Source organism: Acomys russatus, chromosome 11 (assembly GCF_903995435.1).
Source record: "Acomys russatus chromosome 11, mAcoRus1.1, whole genome shotgun sequence".
Lineage (NCBI taxonomy): Eukaryota > Metazoa > Chordata > Mammalia > Rodentia > Muridae > Acomys > Acomys russatus.
In genome coordinates this window covers 38,135,273-38,150,337 of record NC_067147.1, presented here as the reverse complement: position 1 = coordinate 38,150,337, position 15,065 = coordinate 38,135,273, and the positions used below count along the sequence as shown (strand labels likewise).

The following is a 15,065-nucleotide window of genomic DNA, read 5'->3' as shown; positions in this document are numbered from 1 at the left end:
TCCCCAGCACCTCAAAAGAAAGGCATTGGAGTCCAACCGATAGATGTGTACATCCCAATTTCACCACTATTGCTGTGTGGCCCAGAGTACATTCCCCAACCCTTCTGAGCCTCAGTCCCCACCCCCACCCCCCACTTGAGAACCGGAAGTCGCAGTAGTGTCTGCCTGGCTGTGCCAAAAATAAGCAGACAGATGATGGCAGGGAACACACTGCAGCTGTGGAGTTTGTTGTGTGGCGTGGTTTATACATGAGGCAGTGGCATCAACTTGTCTCCCCTCTAAGAAGACAGGGCTGTTTCTCAGGAGGCCAGGAGTACCTGACCTTGGCTGTGCCCTCTGGCTCACTGTTGCCTGTTTCTTTTCCTGTAAGAGGAGGTGAATGATGTATTTGATCCCTGTAAATTGAACGCATTCTCCGAAGCCCCCAGCAGGAGGAGCCTCCACCTCTGCCACAGCAGCCAGTCCCCAAAGAGAAATTCCCAAAGGAGGCGGGAGCAAGAGGGTAACCTGTCTCTGGGGGCCTCTGAGACTGGAGGGAAAGACTCTTCAGGCCAGGTTTTACCCTTGTTCAGAGCCACGGGGAAGGCTACGGGAACTGGGAATTGTGTGACAGGCCCCACGTGGGACCTCAACCAAAAAAAGATCCCTGCTGAACAGTATAAGGACTTTCTTCAGAGATTAGAGTGCAAATTAAGTAGAAGCACGGAGCCTCCATCCTGGAAGGCATCCGAGAAGCGAGAAGCCTGGAGAAAGCTTGTGAGGTCTCTGCACTAAGTGAGGTCATTGTCCTCCAATGGCAAGAGTCTTGCTTAAATGGCAAAGCTCTCTTCTTTGCTGTGGTTATTCTCCTTCCTCTGAGTTCTCAGGTGTGTGAGCCTGGGAAAGTCTCAGCGTAGCGGGGTCCTGTGCCCGGGAGCTCTCTGGCCAGGGTTGGAATTGCCAGTGGGAACAACGTGGGACCCACCTGGGGAGGAGCTTTACCTGACTTTTTCCCCAGATATGGCACGGTGTTAAAGAATAGGCCTGATGTCTTTTTTGTTTGTTTCTTTTGTTGGTTTTGGTTTTGGTTTTTTGAGGCAGGGTCTCTCTGTGTAGCCTTGGCTGTCCTGGAGTCACTTTGTAGACTAGGCTGGCCTCGAACTCACGGCGATCCACCTGCCTCTGCCTCCCAAGTGCTTGGATTCAAGGCGAGCGACACCACCGCCTGGCTGGCCTGATGTCTGTTTACATGTCTTTCTCTTAGCTCATAAAGCAGAGGGTGGGGTGGGGGGCCTGGTTCTAGAGGCTGCAAAGCCAAGGCTCAGGAAATGAAAGAGTCCTTAGGCTGATCATCGAGACTGCCAGCCAGCATCGTAAGAGCTGGGGAATGAGGGTGGCATAGGACCATAGCGAAGCATAGGACCGCGGGCCTGCCGGAGGCTGGAAGAGCTTCCTAAAAGGGTAGCGAGGCTTAAAGGGCGAGACTTTAGAGGCCTAGATCTGGTCCTAGCAAGCCCTTCTCACTCAGTGCGTTCGGATTGGAGAGCTTTCCTCTCTGACACCCTGCCCAGTGGAGGCTTCCTGGGAGACAGTGGCCTGAGGTTCACAGGGAGCAGGTGTGTCTGATGCAGTCTGGTTGGTAGGAAAGGAGAGGTCACTCCCAGAAAAGAAGTGTCCATTCCGACATCCTCCCCCCTCATGCAGCCTCTCCTTCCCCCCCTCCTCCCCCAGGTGGTGGCCATCGATCTAGACGAGGGCCTGAACGGCCTGGTGTCGTATCGCATGCAGGTGGGCATGCCCCGCATGGACTTTGTCATCAACGGCACCAGTGGTGTGGTCACGACCACGGCCGAGTTGGACCGTGAGCGCATCGCCGAGTACCAGCTGCGGGTGGTGGCCAGCGATGCAGGCACACCTACCAAGAGCTCCACGAGCACGCTCACCATCCGGGGTGAGGGGCACCTCCTGCTAGGTGCTGGGTCTGAGGTGGTGCTTGCCAGCCACACACTAGCCATTGGGCTTCCTCTCCAGTAGGAAGCCCAGGAGCCTGGTCCTGTCTCTACTATGTTCCAAATGCTCACTGAATTTCGTCCCCACCTGACCACCGCTTCAAAGCCCAAACGCTGGGACCCCAGGGTTCTAAGCAGGACTGTCATCTTAAGAAAGCCAGTGCTTTCTCAGATATAAAGAAGATGCCCTCCATCCTGTGGGTAGGGAACCATAGGGTCTCTAGTTGAAAAGTATGGCTATGATAGGAAGAGGGGCCTTCACCCCCAGAGGCTAAGTACCATTTTGCCCACCCTGTATGATGGAATATAATTTCCCATCTCCAAGGCCTTTAGCTCTGAGAAAGATGGAGACATTGACAGAGTGTGCCTCGAGGCAGGGGTGACCCTAAGGAAGTATGCGCAGGTCTTACCCTGCCATGGCCCTCCTGGCTTTCCATCCAGAGGGTACAGGGAAGTGGGCAGGTGGTTATCCCAACACAGACACATAACCTGGGCCACCTCCCGGAGACCTGGGATAGTGAGGGTCTCGCAGCCAGCCGTCCTCTCTCCTGTGGATACAAAGACTTCCTTGTAGATGCCAGGAGCCAGTTTGGTGACCCACTACGTCACCAAATAATCAACAGGGAAGTGGGTCCCCTCTTCTAAGCTCAGCAAAAAGCATAGGTAGTAACAGTGGTCCATCATGTCTCCCAGTTACACCACAGAGAGCAGGAAGGGTCATCTCAGTCGTAAGGGTCACCCTAAGCCCCATATGCCCAAAGAAGAGGGGCCTGCTGTAAAAAGCTTGACACACAAATATTTAAAGGAAATTAAAGTTTTAGGAAGACTTCAGAGCCAGCTTCCTTCCCTGGGCTCCCCTTCACAAACTAGGGTTGATCTCCCCAAGAACACAGCCCCTCCACTGTAGTGCTGTGTGGCCGCAGACAAGTTATTCAACTGCTCAGAGTGTCTGCCCTCCCATGTGCAGTGTGGCTGGTGATGCCCACCTCAGATGATGCCATGAGGGGTGGCTGTGGGCTGTGTGAGAAACCCTCAGCATCGTTATCATTATTATATTGCTGTTGTTTTTGTTAGCAACATACTGGGGGGGGGGGGGGGGGGGGCGGCGCACTGGGCTTCTCTCGCGCATTTGACAGTCAGGGATGGTGATGGAGGCAGTTGGGGGGGTTGGTTGTGCTAGCTATGGTCAGCTTGAACCTCTACAACTCAGCCACTATACAGACCCCTGGATTCATAACCAGACAGCATTGTCACAAATGCCACCTGGAGCCCACGACCCTGTTGGGAAAGCCTTGGCTGCACGGTCCTGGGCATCCGCAGTAGCAGCCCAGCCTAGGCCAGCGTGCCCCTTCTGTCTGCAGTGCTGGACGTGAATGATGAGACACCCACCTTCTTCCCTGCCGTGTACAATGTGTCTGTGTCGGAGGACGTCCCCCGGGAGTTCCGTGTGGTCTGGCTGAACTGCACCGACAATGACGTGGGCCTCAATGCAGAGCTTAGCTACTTCATCACAGGTACTGCCCCTGCTGCCTGACAGGGACCTAGGCCAGGTGGGAGCAGAAGGGTGGAAAAGGGGCATCACCCTCTACCTCCATGCCTCCCCAGAGGCTTGCTTGTTCCTGGTGCCCAGGGAGCTACGAGGCTGCAGGTGTCCTGGCGGGGGGTGGGGGCGGGGTAGGCAGAGGGGACAAAGGTGTTGACTGGGGTGTCCCTTCACCCCACGTTAGGGTGAGAAAGCAGTCTTTGCAGGAACATGGCTTCATCCTTCCCCAGGGACTCATGGGAATGCCTATTTGTTGAGAGGCAGATGGTTGCAAACCCCCTAAATGCATTAGTTCTGCCTGGAACATGTTCAATAGCTACCATATAGAGTTGTAGCTAAAGCTGATGGGGCCTTGTCCTGGCTCTCTGGAGAAAGTGAACCTGCCTCATAGTAGAACCTGTGGGAAATGGAAAACATGCTCTGCCTGTTGTCATCCCATGTGCTGTAAATGGTGTCCTGCTTTCTTCAATGCCTGGCCCACCTGACAGGCACTAAACCTCAGGGGAGGTGGGATGACCCTCCCACATCCCTCAGCCCTCCCATAACCACCTTCTTTCTGTTTCTGAGCCATCTGGAACCCTGTCACATATATACCACATCTGTGCGTGCAGACCTGTACACACATGAGGTGTACACACTACCCTCCCTGACACGTCTCCCCAGCAGCAAGGGATCCTAGACTCATGTATCATCTGTGACTTCCTGCAGTCACAGTGACTTTACAGCCCTCAGGGAGTCCATCCCAGGCTCTCACCTCCTTTGCTCTTCCTATTCACCTCCTGCCCCAAAGGCCATTCCAGGAAGCCACAAGTGGAGGGAGGTACTTCCCTCTTAGCAACCCCCAGGACATCAGCCTAGAGGTTCTGCCACTAGCTCTAGTTACAGCTTATTTCCTCCCTGCCCCGTGTGGAACTGAGTTCTGTCCCTTGCAGAAAACACCTTAGTCTGTGAGGAGCCTGGACGTTGATTTCCAGGATTTCCCCTCCGATGCAAACCATGTAAGGAAAGAGAAGACTTGCCAGAACCTGCAAAGTGACTGGTTCCTGCTGACCAGTCTTTGAGCCCCTCTAGATCTTCAACCTCTGTAACCCGTTGAGCCGGCTCAGTTGTTCCACACACAGTGCAATGGCACCCTCTGCTGTCTGGAGTGCTGTACTGCAACCAGCTCACACAGGTGGCTTCTCTCCCTGACAGGTCTCAGAAACCACCTACCCTGGCCCCACCCCCACAAGGGGACCGCCAGCCAGGGACGCCAAGGCCACTTGGCATTCACTCCATTCTGGTCCTCCATGAGTTCCATCCCAGAAAGCCATAGTCCTTAGCCTCTCACTATCCCCAAAGATGAGGGTCCTGGGAAATTCCCACTCTACTCCCACGCCCACCCCAAAGTCAGTCTTTGGCCATGTGTAAAAAGCCCTTATCCAAGTCAGCTGCTCAGTCTCCGCTGAAAGAGCTGCCAAGGCAACATGGGTAGAACCCACGCTCCAAAGTCAACATACAGGAGGAGCCCAGGACAGCACATAGAACCTCAGATCTAAAGGAAGTTAAATGAACTGGTCCATAACTGGGGTGCCTGGTACACAGTACGTGCTCAGTAGATGCTTCTAGTCATCCAGCCCATGCAAGCTGCACCCCATGCCTGTAAGAGCATCCTTGGAGGGATCCTGTGCAGGTAGGTCCCCGCTTAGGAGGAGGATCACGGTGCCTCCTAACCTGAACCTTCCCTCGCTTCTGTCTGCAGGGGGAAACGTGGACGGGAAGTTCAGTGTGGGCTACCGTGATGCTGTGGTGAGAACCGTGGTGGGCCTGGACCGTGAGACCACAGCCGCGTACACACTGGTGCTGGAGGCCATAGGTGAGTATGCCCTGCCTACTGCCTGCACGGTTATTCCAGGCAGAGTTCACACTGGGGGAACCAGGCTTGGAGCCAAAACTCTTGGGCACTGTGGGGTGGGTGGCCACTGTCCTATGCTCCCAGGTGCTAAGAAGGGTAAGGCCACAGGCAGGCCAATAAGTAGACTCATTTCTGCAATGCCAGAAAGCAAAGCAGGAAGGTGACATGGGAGCACCATGCATCCATGTGTGATGGCATACACCTGTGATCCTAACACTGGGGAGGTGGGGACAGAAGGCTCAAGAGTTCATGACCACTCCCATGCTCACAATGAGTTTGAGGCTGGCCTGGGCCACATGAGACCCTTTCTCAAAAAATAAATTTAAGTAAATGGGCAGTGACAGTCAGGGCTCAGGGGTCACCATCGGACCTTGGTACCCCTGCTTTGACTGTTCTGCCTCTGTGTGTTGATTGAGTCATTCTCTGGACCATGGCGACCATTCATAACAGCCACCCCAGCTCAACACCCTCCCAGGTTCAAGTGTAACAGTAGAGGAGAGGGCAGCACTGGCCTTTTCCCCAGACTTGCTGGTGGCAGCTTCTAGACCAGGCGTGGGTAGTTCCATCTGGCCTGTGCTAGTGGCCTGGGATGCTTTAGAATCAAAGGCTATGACCAGACAGGAAAGGATATGAAGATCTGAATCTTACGCTAAAAGCTTGGCCTTTGCGCTCTAAGCAGTAGGAAGCCCCTGAAGGTGCATCTCTGGAGAATGTGGGGAGCCCAGTGTTCCCTCCCCTCCCCAAGTGGCTGCTGGTCCCCCCAGGAGCCCTCTCTACAGTGTTCATGGAGAATGCTGGGTGAGCAGGAATGAGCTATGCTGTCCTCTCCCAACCAGAGGCCCCTCCCAGCTCAGCCATGCCCAGCTTGCTCTGGCCAGCTCTGCTCTCTGGCCATCCTGAGTGCAGCCTGGGAAGACACTGCCTTCTCAAGAGCCATCACCCAACTAGAGCCAGGCTTGGCTTCAGCTGGCAGGAGGAGAGGGCTCTGGTCCCATCCTTCATGAAGGTCTCCCAGCTCAGCATCCTCAACTGAGGCAAGGCCCTTTGCATGAGAGGGAGGAGCCTAGAAAAGCGGCTGCCCTGGGGTGAAAGACCTGCACCTGGGCGTATGCTCAACTGGGAAGAAAAAGCATGTCACCATTGATTCCCAGCCAACCCAACTGATTGGATTAAGTGTCCTGATTGGGACACACAACACTGGGCAGAAATATCATCCTCTGAGGAAGACCTTCAGCAGCTTTCCCAGATGGTTCCATGGCTGCTATGTCATAGCTCTCCACCCTGCCTGGCTCCTGTAGAGGCCCTGCATGCCTTAGGTTTGAAGGCCAAACTCCTCCTGTAGGCATGCTGATCCAGCCAGCCACATGCTTAATAAGGAACAATAGTACTTAGTGGGAAACATCTTTTTAAAGCCTTTATTCCAAAGTTCAGAGAAACCAGAAGCCAGGTGTCCCTGGGCCCACATTTTGCCCATCATCTGTGACAGGAGCCACAAACACCTGCCCTTGAGGTGGCTGGCACAGGTATCTTACCCATGCCCCTCACCCCTCAAAGCATCTTGGCCCTGACAGCAGGCCACATCCTATCTCATCACCCATGTGGTTCCCAGGATTGCTGAGACAAATTAAAGCAACTTTGGCACCTTAAAAGAGCACTGATGTGTCTCCGGATCTAGAAGTTCAAAATCAGGGTGTTGGCTGAACCACAGTCCCTCTATAACTGCTGGTCAGACGCCTTCCTCCATCCTCCATGTCTGGTAGCCATGGGGCTCCTTGGTGTGTGGCCCCATCTTCACCCAACCTTCTCTTTGTTAGTGGTTGCTTTCTGAGACAGGCAGTGCTCAAATAATTGGTCTTTCTCTAATAGCCCTCCCACCTTGGCTTCCCATGAGGGACTGCAGGCAGCCACTGTATCAGGGTCCAGTGTCTTCTAAGAACACTCAGTCTAGGTAAACGGATAGTGGGACAGGCCTGCCTTCGAGATCTTTAACCTATGTATGTCTCCAAAGGCCCCTTTTATGAAATGAATAATGTGCACAGGTTCCTGAAGGTTCGGCCATTCATCCGTCCTTCTTCAGTGCCTCCGTTAGCTCAGCTGTGGGTTGGGAAACAGAATCCTGCCTGCTTCCCTGGGTTGATGTAAGGACTGAGTGAGCCAGACAAGTCTCTGTCTGGGACATGTCATGACGTCAGCCCTGGGTATTGTTAGTGTTGTTGATATTCTGGTAGGGCAATGAGCCGCCATCCCTTGAGGCTGGTGTGGGACAGTATAACTCTGGCTGATGGCCTGGAGTAGAAAGCTTCTAATGCCTGTTCTCCTTTACCACCCCACCCCACCCCCCACCAGACAACGGCCCTGTAGGGAAGCGGCGCACTGGTACGGCCACCGTGTTTGTCACAGTTCTGGATGTGAATGATAACCGGCCCATCTTTCTGCAAAGCAGCTACGAGGCCAGTGTCCCGGAAGATATCCCAGAGGGCCACAGCATTGTGCAGGTATGTGGCAGGCTAAGGCCAGCCAGGGCTATGTTCACACCATTAGAGGTGGGGACAGCGTGGGGTCCAGGGCTGGCTGGAAATGGCTTGCTCTTCAAGAAAAGGGAGTCAAGGGCTGGAGAGATGGCTCAGTGGTTAAGAGCACTTGCTGCTCTTCCAGCGGTCCGAGTTCAATTCCCAGCAACCACATGGTGGCTCACAACCATCTATAATGAGATCTGGTGCCCTCTTCCGGTGTGCATGTGCAGGTGTACAGGCAAGCAGAGCACTGTATATGTAATAAATAAATCTTAAAAAAAAAAAAAAAAAAGAAAGAAAAGAAAAGAAAAAGGAGTTATGGTCTTCCCACCATGGAGAAGACCTAGTTCAGTCTATGTTAGCTGAGGACAGGGCCCTGGCTCACCTCGGCCTCCCCCAGAGCCTTTCAGAGCACTGGGGAGTTGGGGGGGGGGGAGTAACTCTTTCCTGGAAAAGAATCAAGGAGAGAGAGCCAGGGTTCAGGGAGGCCAGAACAGAGCGGCTTTCACAGCTTCTTGGCCAGGCTCCCCTCTTGGAAGAAAACAAGCAGAAGAAAGGGCTCCTTGGCCCAGCATAGGAGCCACGGCTGAGAGTCCCAGAGGGAGGAGGACCCTGAAAACGAAGCATGAAGCAAGCAGGCGTGCCTGCCCACATGTGCCCCCAATACACAGACACACAGACACACACACACACACAGAGGGGGGCGGGGCCTCAGTTGCTGGGAGGGAAGGAAGGGAATGAATGGCCCATTTCACCAGCTTCAGTGTTCTTGACTCAATCCAAGGCGAGCCAAACTCAACAAAGATGGGCCTGGCACTATGGCCTCTTTCCTAGTTCAGGAGGGAAGAAGGAGTAGGAGGTGGGAGGGTGCCTACGTCCCCATGTGGGCACCGTGAATGGCCAGGAGAGGGACAGAATAGAGAACATGAAGGCCAGAGAACGTGTCCAGCAGCTGGCTCCAGAGAGGGAGGAAATGGGTCCCTTCCTGTGGCTTCAGCTAAGAATTAGAGCCACAGACCTCCCTCCCACGCCCCCCACCCCACCCTCCACCTTGAAGCAGTGGAGCCCCACCCTAACTTAGTACCTGCCATCCCCAGCTCACTGATAGGCACCCAGACACTGTAGTGAACCCAAAATAAGGGCATTGCAGGTCATGGGGGAACCTCATGCCTACATTTTTAGCCCAAGGTGCTTCAGAGAGGTGAAGAAACAAGGCAGGGAGGGGGGTGAGATGGTTTGGGGAGGAAGCTGGCTTGCTTCCTGGCCCTGAAATGCTGGTTCCTATGTGCATAAGACTTGAGTCCATAGCCTAGAGTCCCTGAGTGACACAGGGGTCCCCTGCTGTCCTCAGTTCTCAGACATTGAGTCTCAGGAACTTTTTTCCAGGCCCAAGAAGTTCCCTGCAAAGATAGCCAGTCTCTCTCTCTCTCTCTCTCTCTCTCTCTCTCTCTCTCTCTCTCTCTCTCTCTCTCTCTCCCTCTCCCTTTCTCTCTGAGGTCACAAGGACACAGGAGGGAGGCACAGTCACCTTACCCCCATAGCATGCTTGGAAAGTCACCTTTCTTTAGGGCCGTCACAGAGGACATTGGGACATGGGGACAGGGGACATCAGTGTGGGGTCAAGCTCACACCAGATGCCTGCTGCCTTGGTGAGTGGGGATGCAGTGAGTGCTGGGACGAGATCTGGCTCCCTGCAGCTCCCAGGCATTGTAGGAAAGAAGACAGACAAGTCCGTGCATGCTGCTGGCCTGCCTGAGACACATGAGAGACCAGAGGAGCTCCAGGCGGGAGTGTAGTTCTGCTGGAGAACAAAGGAGGCTTCACAAAGCCTTCAACCATAAACCATAGACCAGGAGGACAGATCTTTCAATTGCCTGAAGTGTCTAGTCAGCATTGAGGCTAAAAGGATAAACTGCAGCTAATTCCCAGATCCTGCCGCACACCATGGAGTGGGTACATCCAGTGGGCACAGGGGAGACTGTTCGAAGGCTCTGAGCTAGGGAGACTTGAATGGCTTTACTACGGGTCATAGCAGGGTAGAGCAGGCAGCCATGTGATAGGCTCCCAGATCGCTTGACTGTGGGACAGGAGCTGTGGAAGGTGAGACAGAAGGTTGCGATTCCCAGCACCCCACACCACACTGGAGTGGCCCTGCTTTGACATGGTCCTTGATGAGGTTGTTGCCACAACACATAGAGTACAGCTAGTGCCACCTGGCCTTGATCTTATAGCCACGGAGGTCTGGTCCATGCTATCTGAGAGGAGGCCACCCACCCCTTTCCCAGTGAGACATGGTACCACTGTCATGCATCCTCAGAGCGCAGGTAACATCCTCTCAGGTGCTGGAAGTGGCCAGCCTCCTACCACAGTGATACGGCCTCCACCTAGCCTTGGGCAACAGCCTATTTTATTTGTTTGTTTGTTTGTTTGTTTGTATGATTTATTTTGATTTTATTCAAATCAAGATTTCATCTTGTAGCCCAAGCTACCTTAGACAATCCTCTTACATCAGTCAGCGTGTTGAGTTGCTGGCATTACAAGTGTGAATTTCCACACTCAGGATACAGGAAATGTCTTAACCCATGTGCAGGTCCTCCCAATCCGTCTTGACAGGTGACCACTAAGGGGCCTCCCAGGCTCATGATTTGATAGTTGCCAGTCCCCTGGCTGACAACCAACCAGACTTCACCAGAAGGAGCAGGAATGTCAAGAAAGGGGTTCCTTTCCCTGGGGTACTAGTTTAGCACAGATGCAGGACAGTGTAGACCCGGGGTAGGCAAACATTCCACTTAGTTGAGGTATCTGGGCCTTTCAAAAGCTGGTCTAAGTCGGACCTTCAGAAGATAAGCAAGGCTTCTGGAGGGGCAAGGGGGATCAGTAGATACCTAGCTTCCAAAAAGGGGTGCTATGGTACCCTAAGTTATTCTTCAGGACCACAAAATAAAGGTATAGAGGCCTGTGGGCAGTTATCTTTTTATCCAAGAGGTCTGTTAACATGCAGAATCAGGGGCCTTCAGGGTCTTCTGGGAAAGGACACAAGCTAGACACACAGGGAAATACTGGGGTGACATAGGGGTCCAGAGTATCCTACGGCCTGTGATGCCAGGCTCCATCAGAGGCAGGGTGGTCTTGGGTGAGCCTATGTGTATCACATCTTGGTGGCTTCAGTGCAGTCATAGTCACCTCGGTGGTCATCAAGACCCCACTGGACAGCAGGCCTGCCTCGCTGGAAGCTGTGCAGAGAGCAACGCAGTGAGCCCAGATGCTTCCAGAGCCGGAGCCTCGGCTCACTGGGGCTTACCGGGTGATGTGGCATGCACTCCCGGGCCCCTTGGCGGCCAGGGTCCAAGGCGGTTGGCTTACACAGCATCATGAACAGCAGGCAAGAGGCCAGCAGCAGAAAAATGCAGGCCAGGGCGATGAGAACCGGTACAGGGTCGGCAGCCCGGGTGTAAGTCCCAGAAGTGGTGGGAGCCGTTAGGAAGGTTGGAGGGCTGGGGAGGCTGGAGCCCACTGTGCTCATGATGCCTGCAAGGGCAGGGTAGAGAGTCAGAGCAGAGCAGCTGCATCCCAGACAGGAACAGGTGAGGCTTACCAGGAGCAAAGCAGTGGGGGATGAGCAGTTAGTTAGTCATGCTCTCAAGATGGCTTGTCACAGGTTAGCACAGCAAGGCCCAGAGAGGCATCATATACAGCTGATAGGGCTGGGTCTGTACCTGGGCCTTCCTTCTGATGTACCCTGCCCCTCTGCCATGAAGAACACAGGGCATTGAAAGCGATCTGGCATTAATCAGTTCTCGGCAACTGCCATACAGAATCCCAAATCTAAGAGTTAGTAAGTCACTTAATGGATCAGGAACCATTCCGAGTGAAACGCTGTCATGGGCTGGTGCAGACCCTAGCAATAGCCTAAGATGGAGGCTGTAGACCAGGGGCCCATACACGTGTCTTGATGGTTTCTTGGTGTGTCTTTAGTTTAGTCGTGACTATTTTTAAAAATATTTTTCCAAACCAGGTGTGGTGGTGCATGCCTGTAATCCCAGCACTCTGAAGGTGGAAAGACGAGAAATAGGAGTTCAAGGCCAGCTTTGGCTGCCTTTGAGACTAGCCTGAGCTACGGATGGATGGATGGATGGATGGATGGGTGGGTAGATGGATGGGTAGATGGATGGATGAATGTGTGGGTGGGTGGTTGGACAGACAGACAGACAGACAGACAGATAGATAGATGACTTCTCTTGACATGTCAGAATTTCACTATTAGCTTCTCTGATGTCCCCTTTACATTGGGCATTGGCCCCAACTGCCCAAGCTCTCCCAGACCCGCCACATACCTATTTCACCTGCCTAGATCCAATGATACTTCTGTTGCTACTTCCTGATTCAGTCTAGCCTGCCCCCAGGCCAAGCACAAGAGGCTAAACCCAAGGCCACATAGGCAAACAAAGGACAGGATCAGCTGTCCTGACTCCTGGTGGCATGCCTGCCTCCTTCCCTCCAACCTTCTCTGAGACCAGTGAGTCACTCAGATACATCTTAGAAATAGAAACCATAAAGAGCTGACAGAATGACGCTAGAAGTCTGCTCTGTACAGTCACTCACCTGCTGGGCATTTCTACTATCCTTTCAGAGGACCCAACCAGTATGGGGAATGTGGTGGCTGGCCCTCGTAGACAGAGGACCAGTCTGTGCTAACAGCTGGAAACTGAGCCCTAGTGCGGGTAGGGCAAGGTAGACAACTCCGAGAGGGGACTTGGCTGGCCCCCACAGCCTAGCATGATAGCCCTTCAGGGCAGGCAAGTTTTTGCCAGCCTCTTCAAGCTTCTGTTTTTTCTTTTTTAAGACAAACATTCCTGCTATTTAATTATTAGCAACTAACTCAAAGTTGTCTGAGCCAAAGAGGAGAAACAGGTATTACAAAATGCCAGATAAACTTGTTTCCCAGAAATTTTGAAGTGAATTTTCAAATATTGGGTATGCTGCACGGGCCAATAAAAACACGCAATTGCTTCTGTCCAGCCAACAGACCAGCGTTTACGTTTCCCCCGCCCCCCTTCCCCAAAACAGGGTTTCTCTGTGTAGCCTTGGCCATCCTGGACTCACTTTGTAGACCAGGCTGGCCTCGAACTCACAGTGATCCACCTGCCTCTGTCTCCCAAGTGCTGGGATTAAAGGCATGCACCACCATGCCCAGCGTCTATGATTTTTCAATTGCACAAACCAGTACACAAAATCCAAAGATCCAAACAGAACTTTGTCCTCACCCTGGCCTTAGAGCCTCACGTGAGGCAAAAGGAACACAGCTTCCTCCTTCCCAGTTTACTTTATAGCCCCCTCTACCACCAAAGCCAGGCCACAGGGGAGAAGCCTCTGCCATGCCAAGGCCCTGCCTACAGTGATGGGAAATCATAGCCCCCCTCCCCCGCCGCCCCCTGCTTAGCTGCTAAAGCTCTTGTCCTACCTGGGCACTCACCAGCAACTTCGGGGACCTAACTCCTGGCTCCTGGGCACAGCTGACTGAGGGCATCCCATGCTCTCCACCCACCTGCCACCCATCCCTTGCCCCAACCCCTCCCAGTCCTCCCAGCTGCTTGGGGCTGGAAATTCTGATGCTCGTCTAATGGCTCATGGCCTCCACCCTTCAGGCCTTGGGCCTGGAAAGCTCTCTGAGTGGATGGCATCCACCGGATCAGCCCTTCCTGCAGTCTGAGCTGGAGCAGGGATGGGGCTTAGCTACTGCCCATCCCCCATGGGGAGAAAGTAGCTGTCCCTTGGGTCTCAACACTTGGCCCCAGTAGGAAGAGGGCAGTCCTCACTAAGAAAGCCCTCCATTCTACCATATCAGAACCTAGAGAAGCTGCGAGGCTACAGGCCCCAGGGCCACTTCTTCATGGGCACCTGAGCCACTCTGGTAGCAGTCTATGACTCTGGAGTGCTTGGGAATGGGCTCAGCAGCTGCTGGCTGGATTTCCTGCTGCCAGCCAACAGGAACAGCTGGTTCTGGAGTCAGTGTTCCTGGAGTCCCCAGGATAGGGAGCCTCCTTCCTACCAGAGCCATCCTCTGAGTGCATCTCTCTATAAGCTCTCTCTAGAACTTTCTTACTTCCTTAGAGTCCCATGGGGAAATTGTGGCCTTGGCTTAGCCTTTCCCCTTTATTGGGCCTTATTTCTTTTCTCAGAACTATAGAAGGAGTCCCCAAATCGGAGCATACCTTCACGTCCTCCCAAGTTCCCAGAAAGGGTCTCCCCGTCCCCCCCACTTCCTTCACTGGCTTTCAGTACAGTCCCTCAGCATTGACCTCATAGCCTACCCTTGGAGGTCTGTATTCTCAGTGGCAAGGTCTCTCTGCTGTCCCAGGAGGTCCAAGTGGTAGCAGCGGGACTGTGACCCTATATTTTGCCACAGAGCCTGCAGCAGAGTAGCTTTCTCCCTGATCTGCCTGCTGGGCCTGGTTTTGTTGAAAAGAGTCCCCTGGGGGAGGGGACAGCTGGGAGGTAGGGATGGCAACCTAGCTGGGAAGAAAGAGAGAGGAGCCCTCTGCCTGGCTCACTCCAGCTTGTCTCCTTGGAGCCCTCTCATTTGTGAAAACACTGGTGAAAGCGGGAGGCTGGTTTAGCTGCCTCATAGGCCTGGGGCTCCTCCCACCCTTGGAAATTTGAATGGTATGGTCAACTATTCAGTGCCTGCTAGTCCTCAGGTTACCAGGGAGAGGGTCTATAAGCAGACAGACAGCAGGGTGAGGACAAGAGGGTGATGGACCATGAAATTCCCAAGGCCCCCCTCCTGCAGGGTCTCTAGACCCTGTCTTTTCTGGATTCTCAGAAAAGTGTTCTTTTTTAAGGTATCTGGCTGCAGAAGCAAGTGCAAGGAACATTTTTCTTTCTTTATTTTATTTTTAATACATTTTATTAATTTATTCATATTACATCTCAACTGTTATCCCATCCCTTGTATCCTCCCATTCCTCCCTCCCTCCCATTTTCCTCTTACTACCCTCCCCTATGACTGTGACTGAGGGGGACCTCCTCCCCCTGTATGTGCTCATAGGGTATCAAGCCTCTTCTTGGTAACCTACTAGCAAGGAACACTTTTCAAATTTCAAAATGCTTAGAACCGAGGGACAGCC

At 53.4% G+C, this 15,065-nt stretch overlaps 2 protein-coding genes across 2 annotated transcripts in view; one reads left to right on the top strand and one right to left on the bottom strand.

Annotated features, from left to right (window-relative positions):
- Cdh23 (cadherin related 23) overlaps positions 1 to 15,065 on the top strand; it is a 373,665-nt gene that overhangs the window by 258,889 nt on the left and 99,711 nt on the right. The window contains exons 22-25 of the mRNA XM_051152488.1: positions 1,711 to 1,930; positions 3,350 to 3,502; positions 5,273 to 5,386; positions 7,772 to 7,920. Coding sequence (XP_051008445.1) covers positions 1,711 to 1,930; positions 3,350 to 3,502; positions 5,273 to 5,386; positions 7,772 to 7,920 — 636 coding nt within the window. The remainder of the gene's footprint in view (positions 1 to 1,710; positions 1,931 to 3,349; positions 3,503 to 5,272; positions 5,387 to 7,771; positions 7,921 to 15,065) is intronic.
- Positions 10,900 to 11,466, bottom strand: C11H10orf105 (chromosome 11 C10orf105 homolog). Its single transcript, XM_051153102.1, has one exon. The coding sequence runs from the start codon at positions 11,459 to 11,461 to the stop codon at positions 11,087 to 11,089; it is 375 nt and encodes a 124-aa protein (XP_051009059.1). The 5' UTR covers positions 11,462 to 11,466; the 3' UTR covers positions 10,900 to 11,086.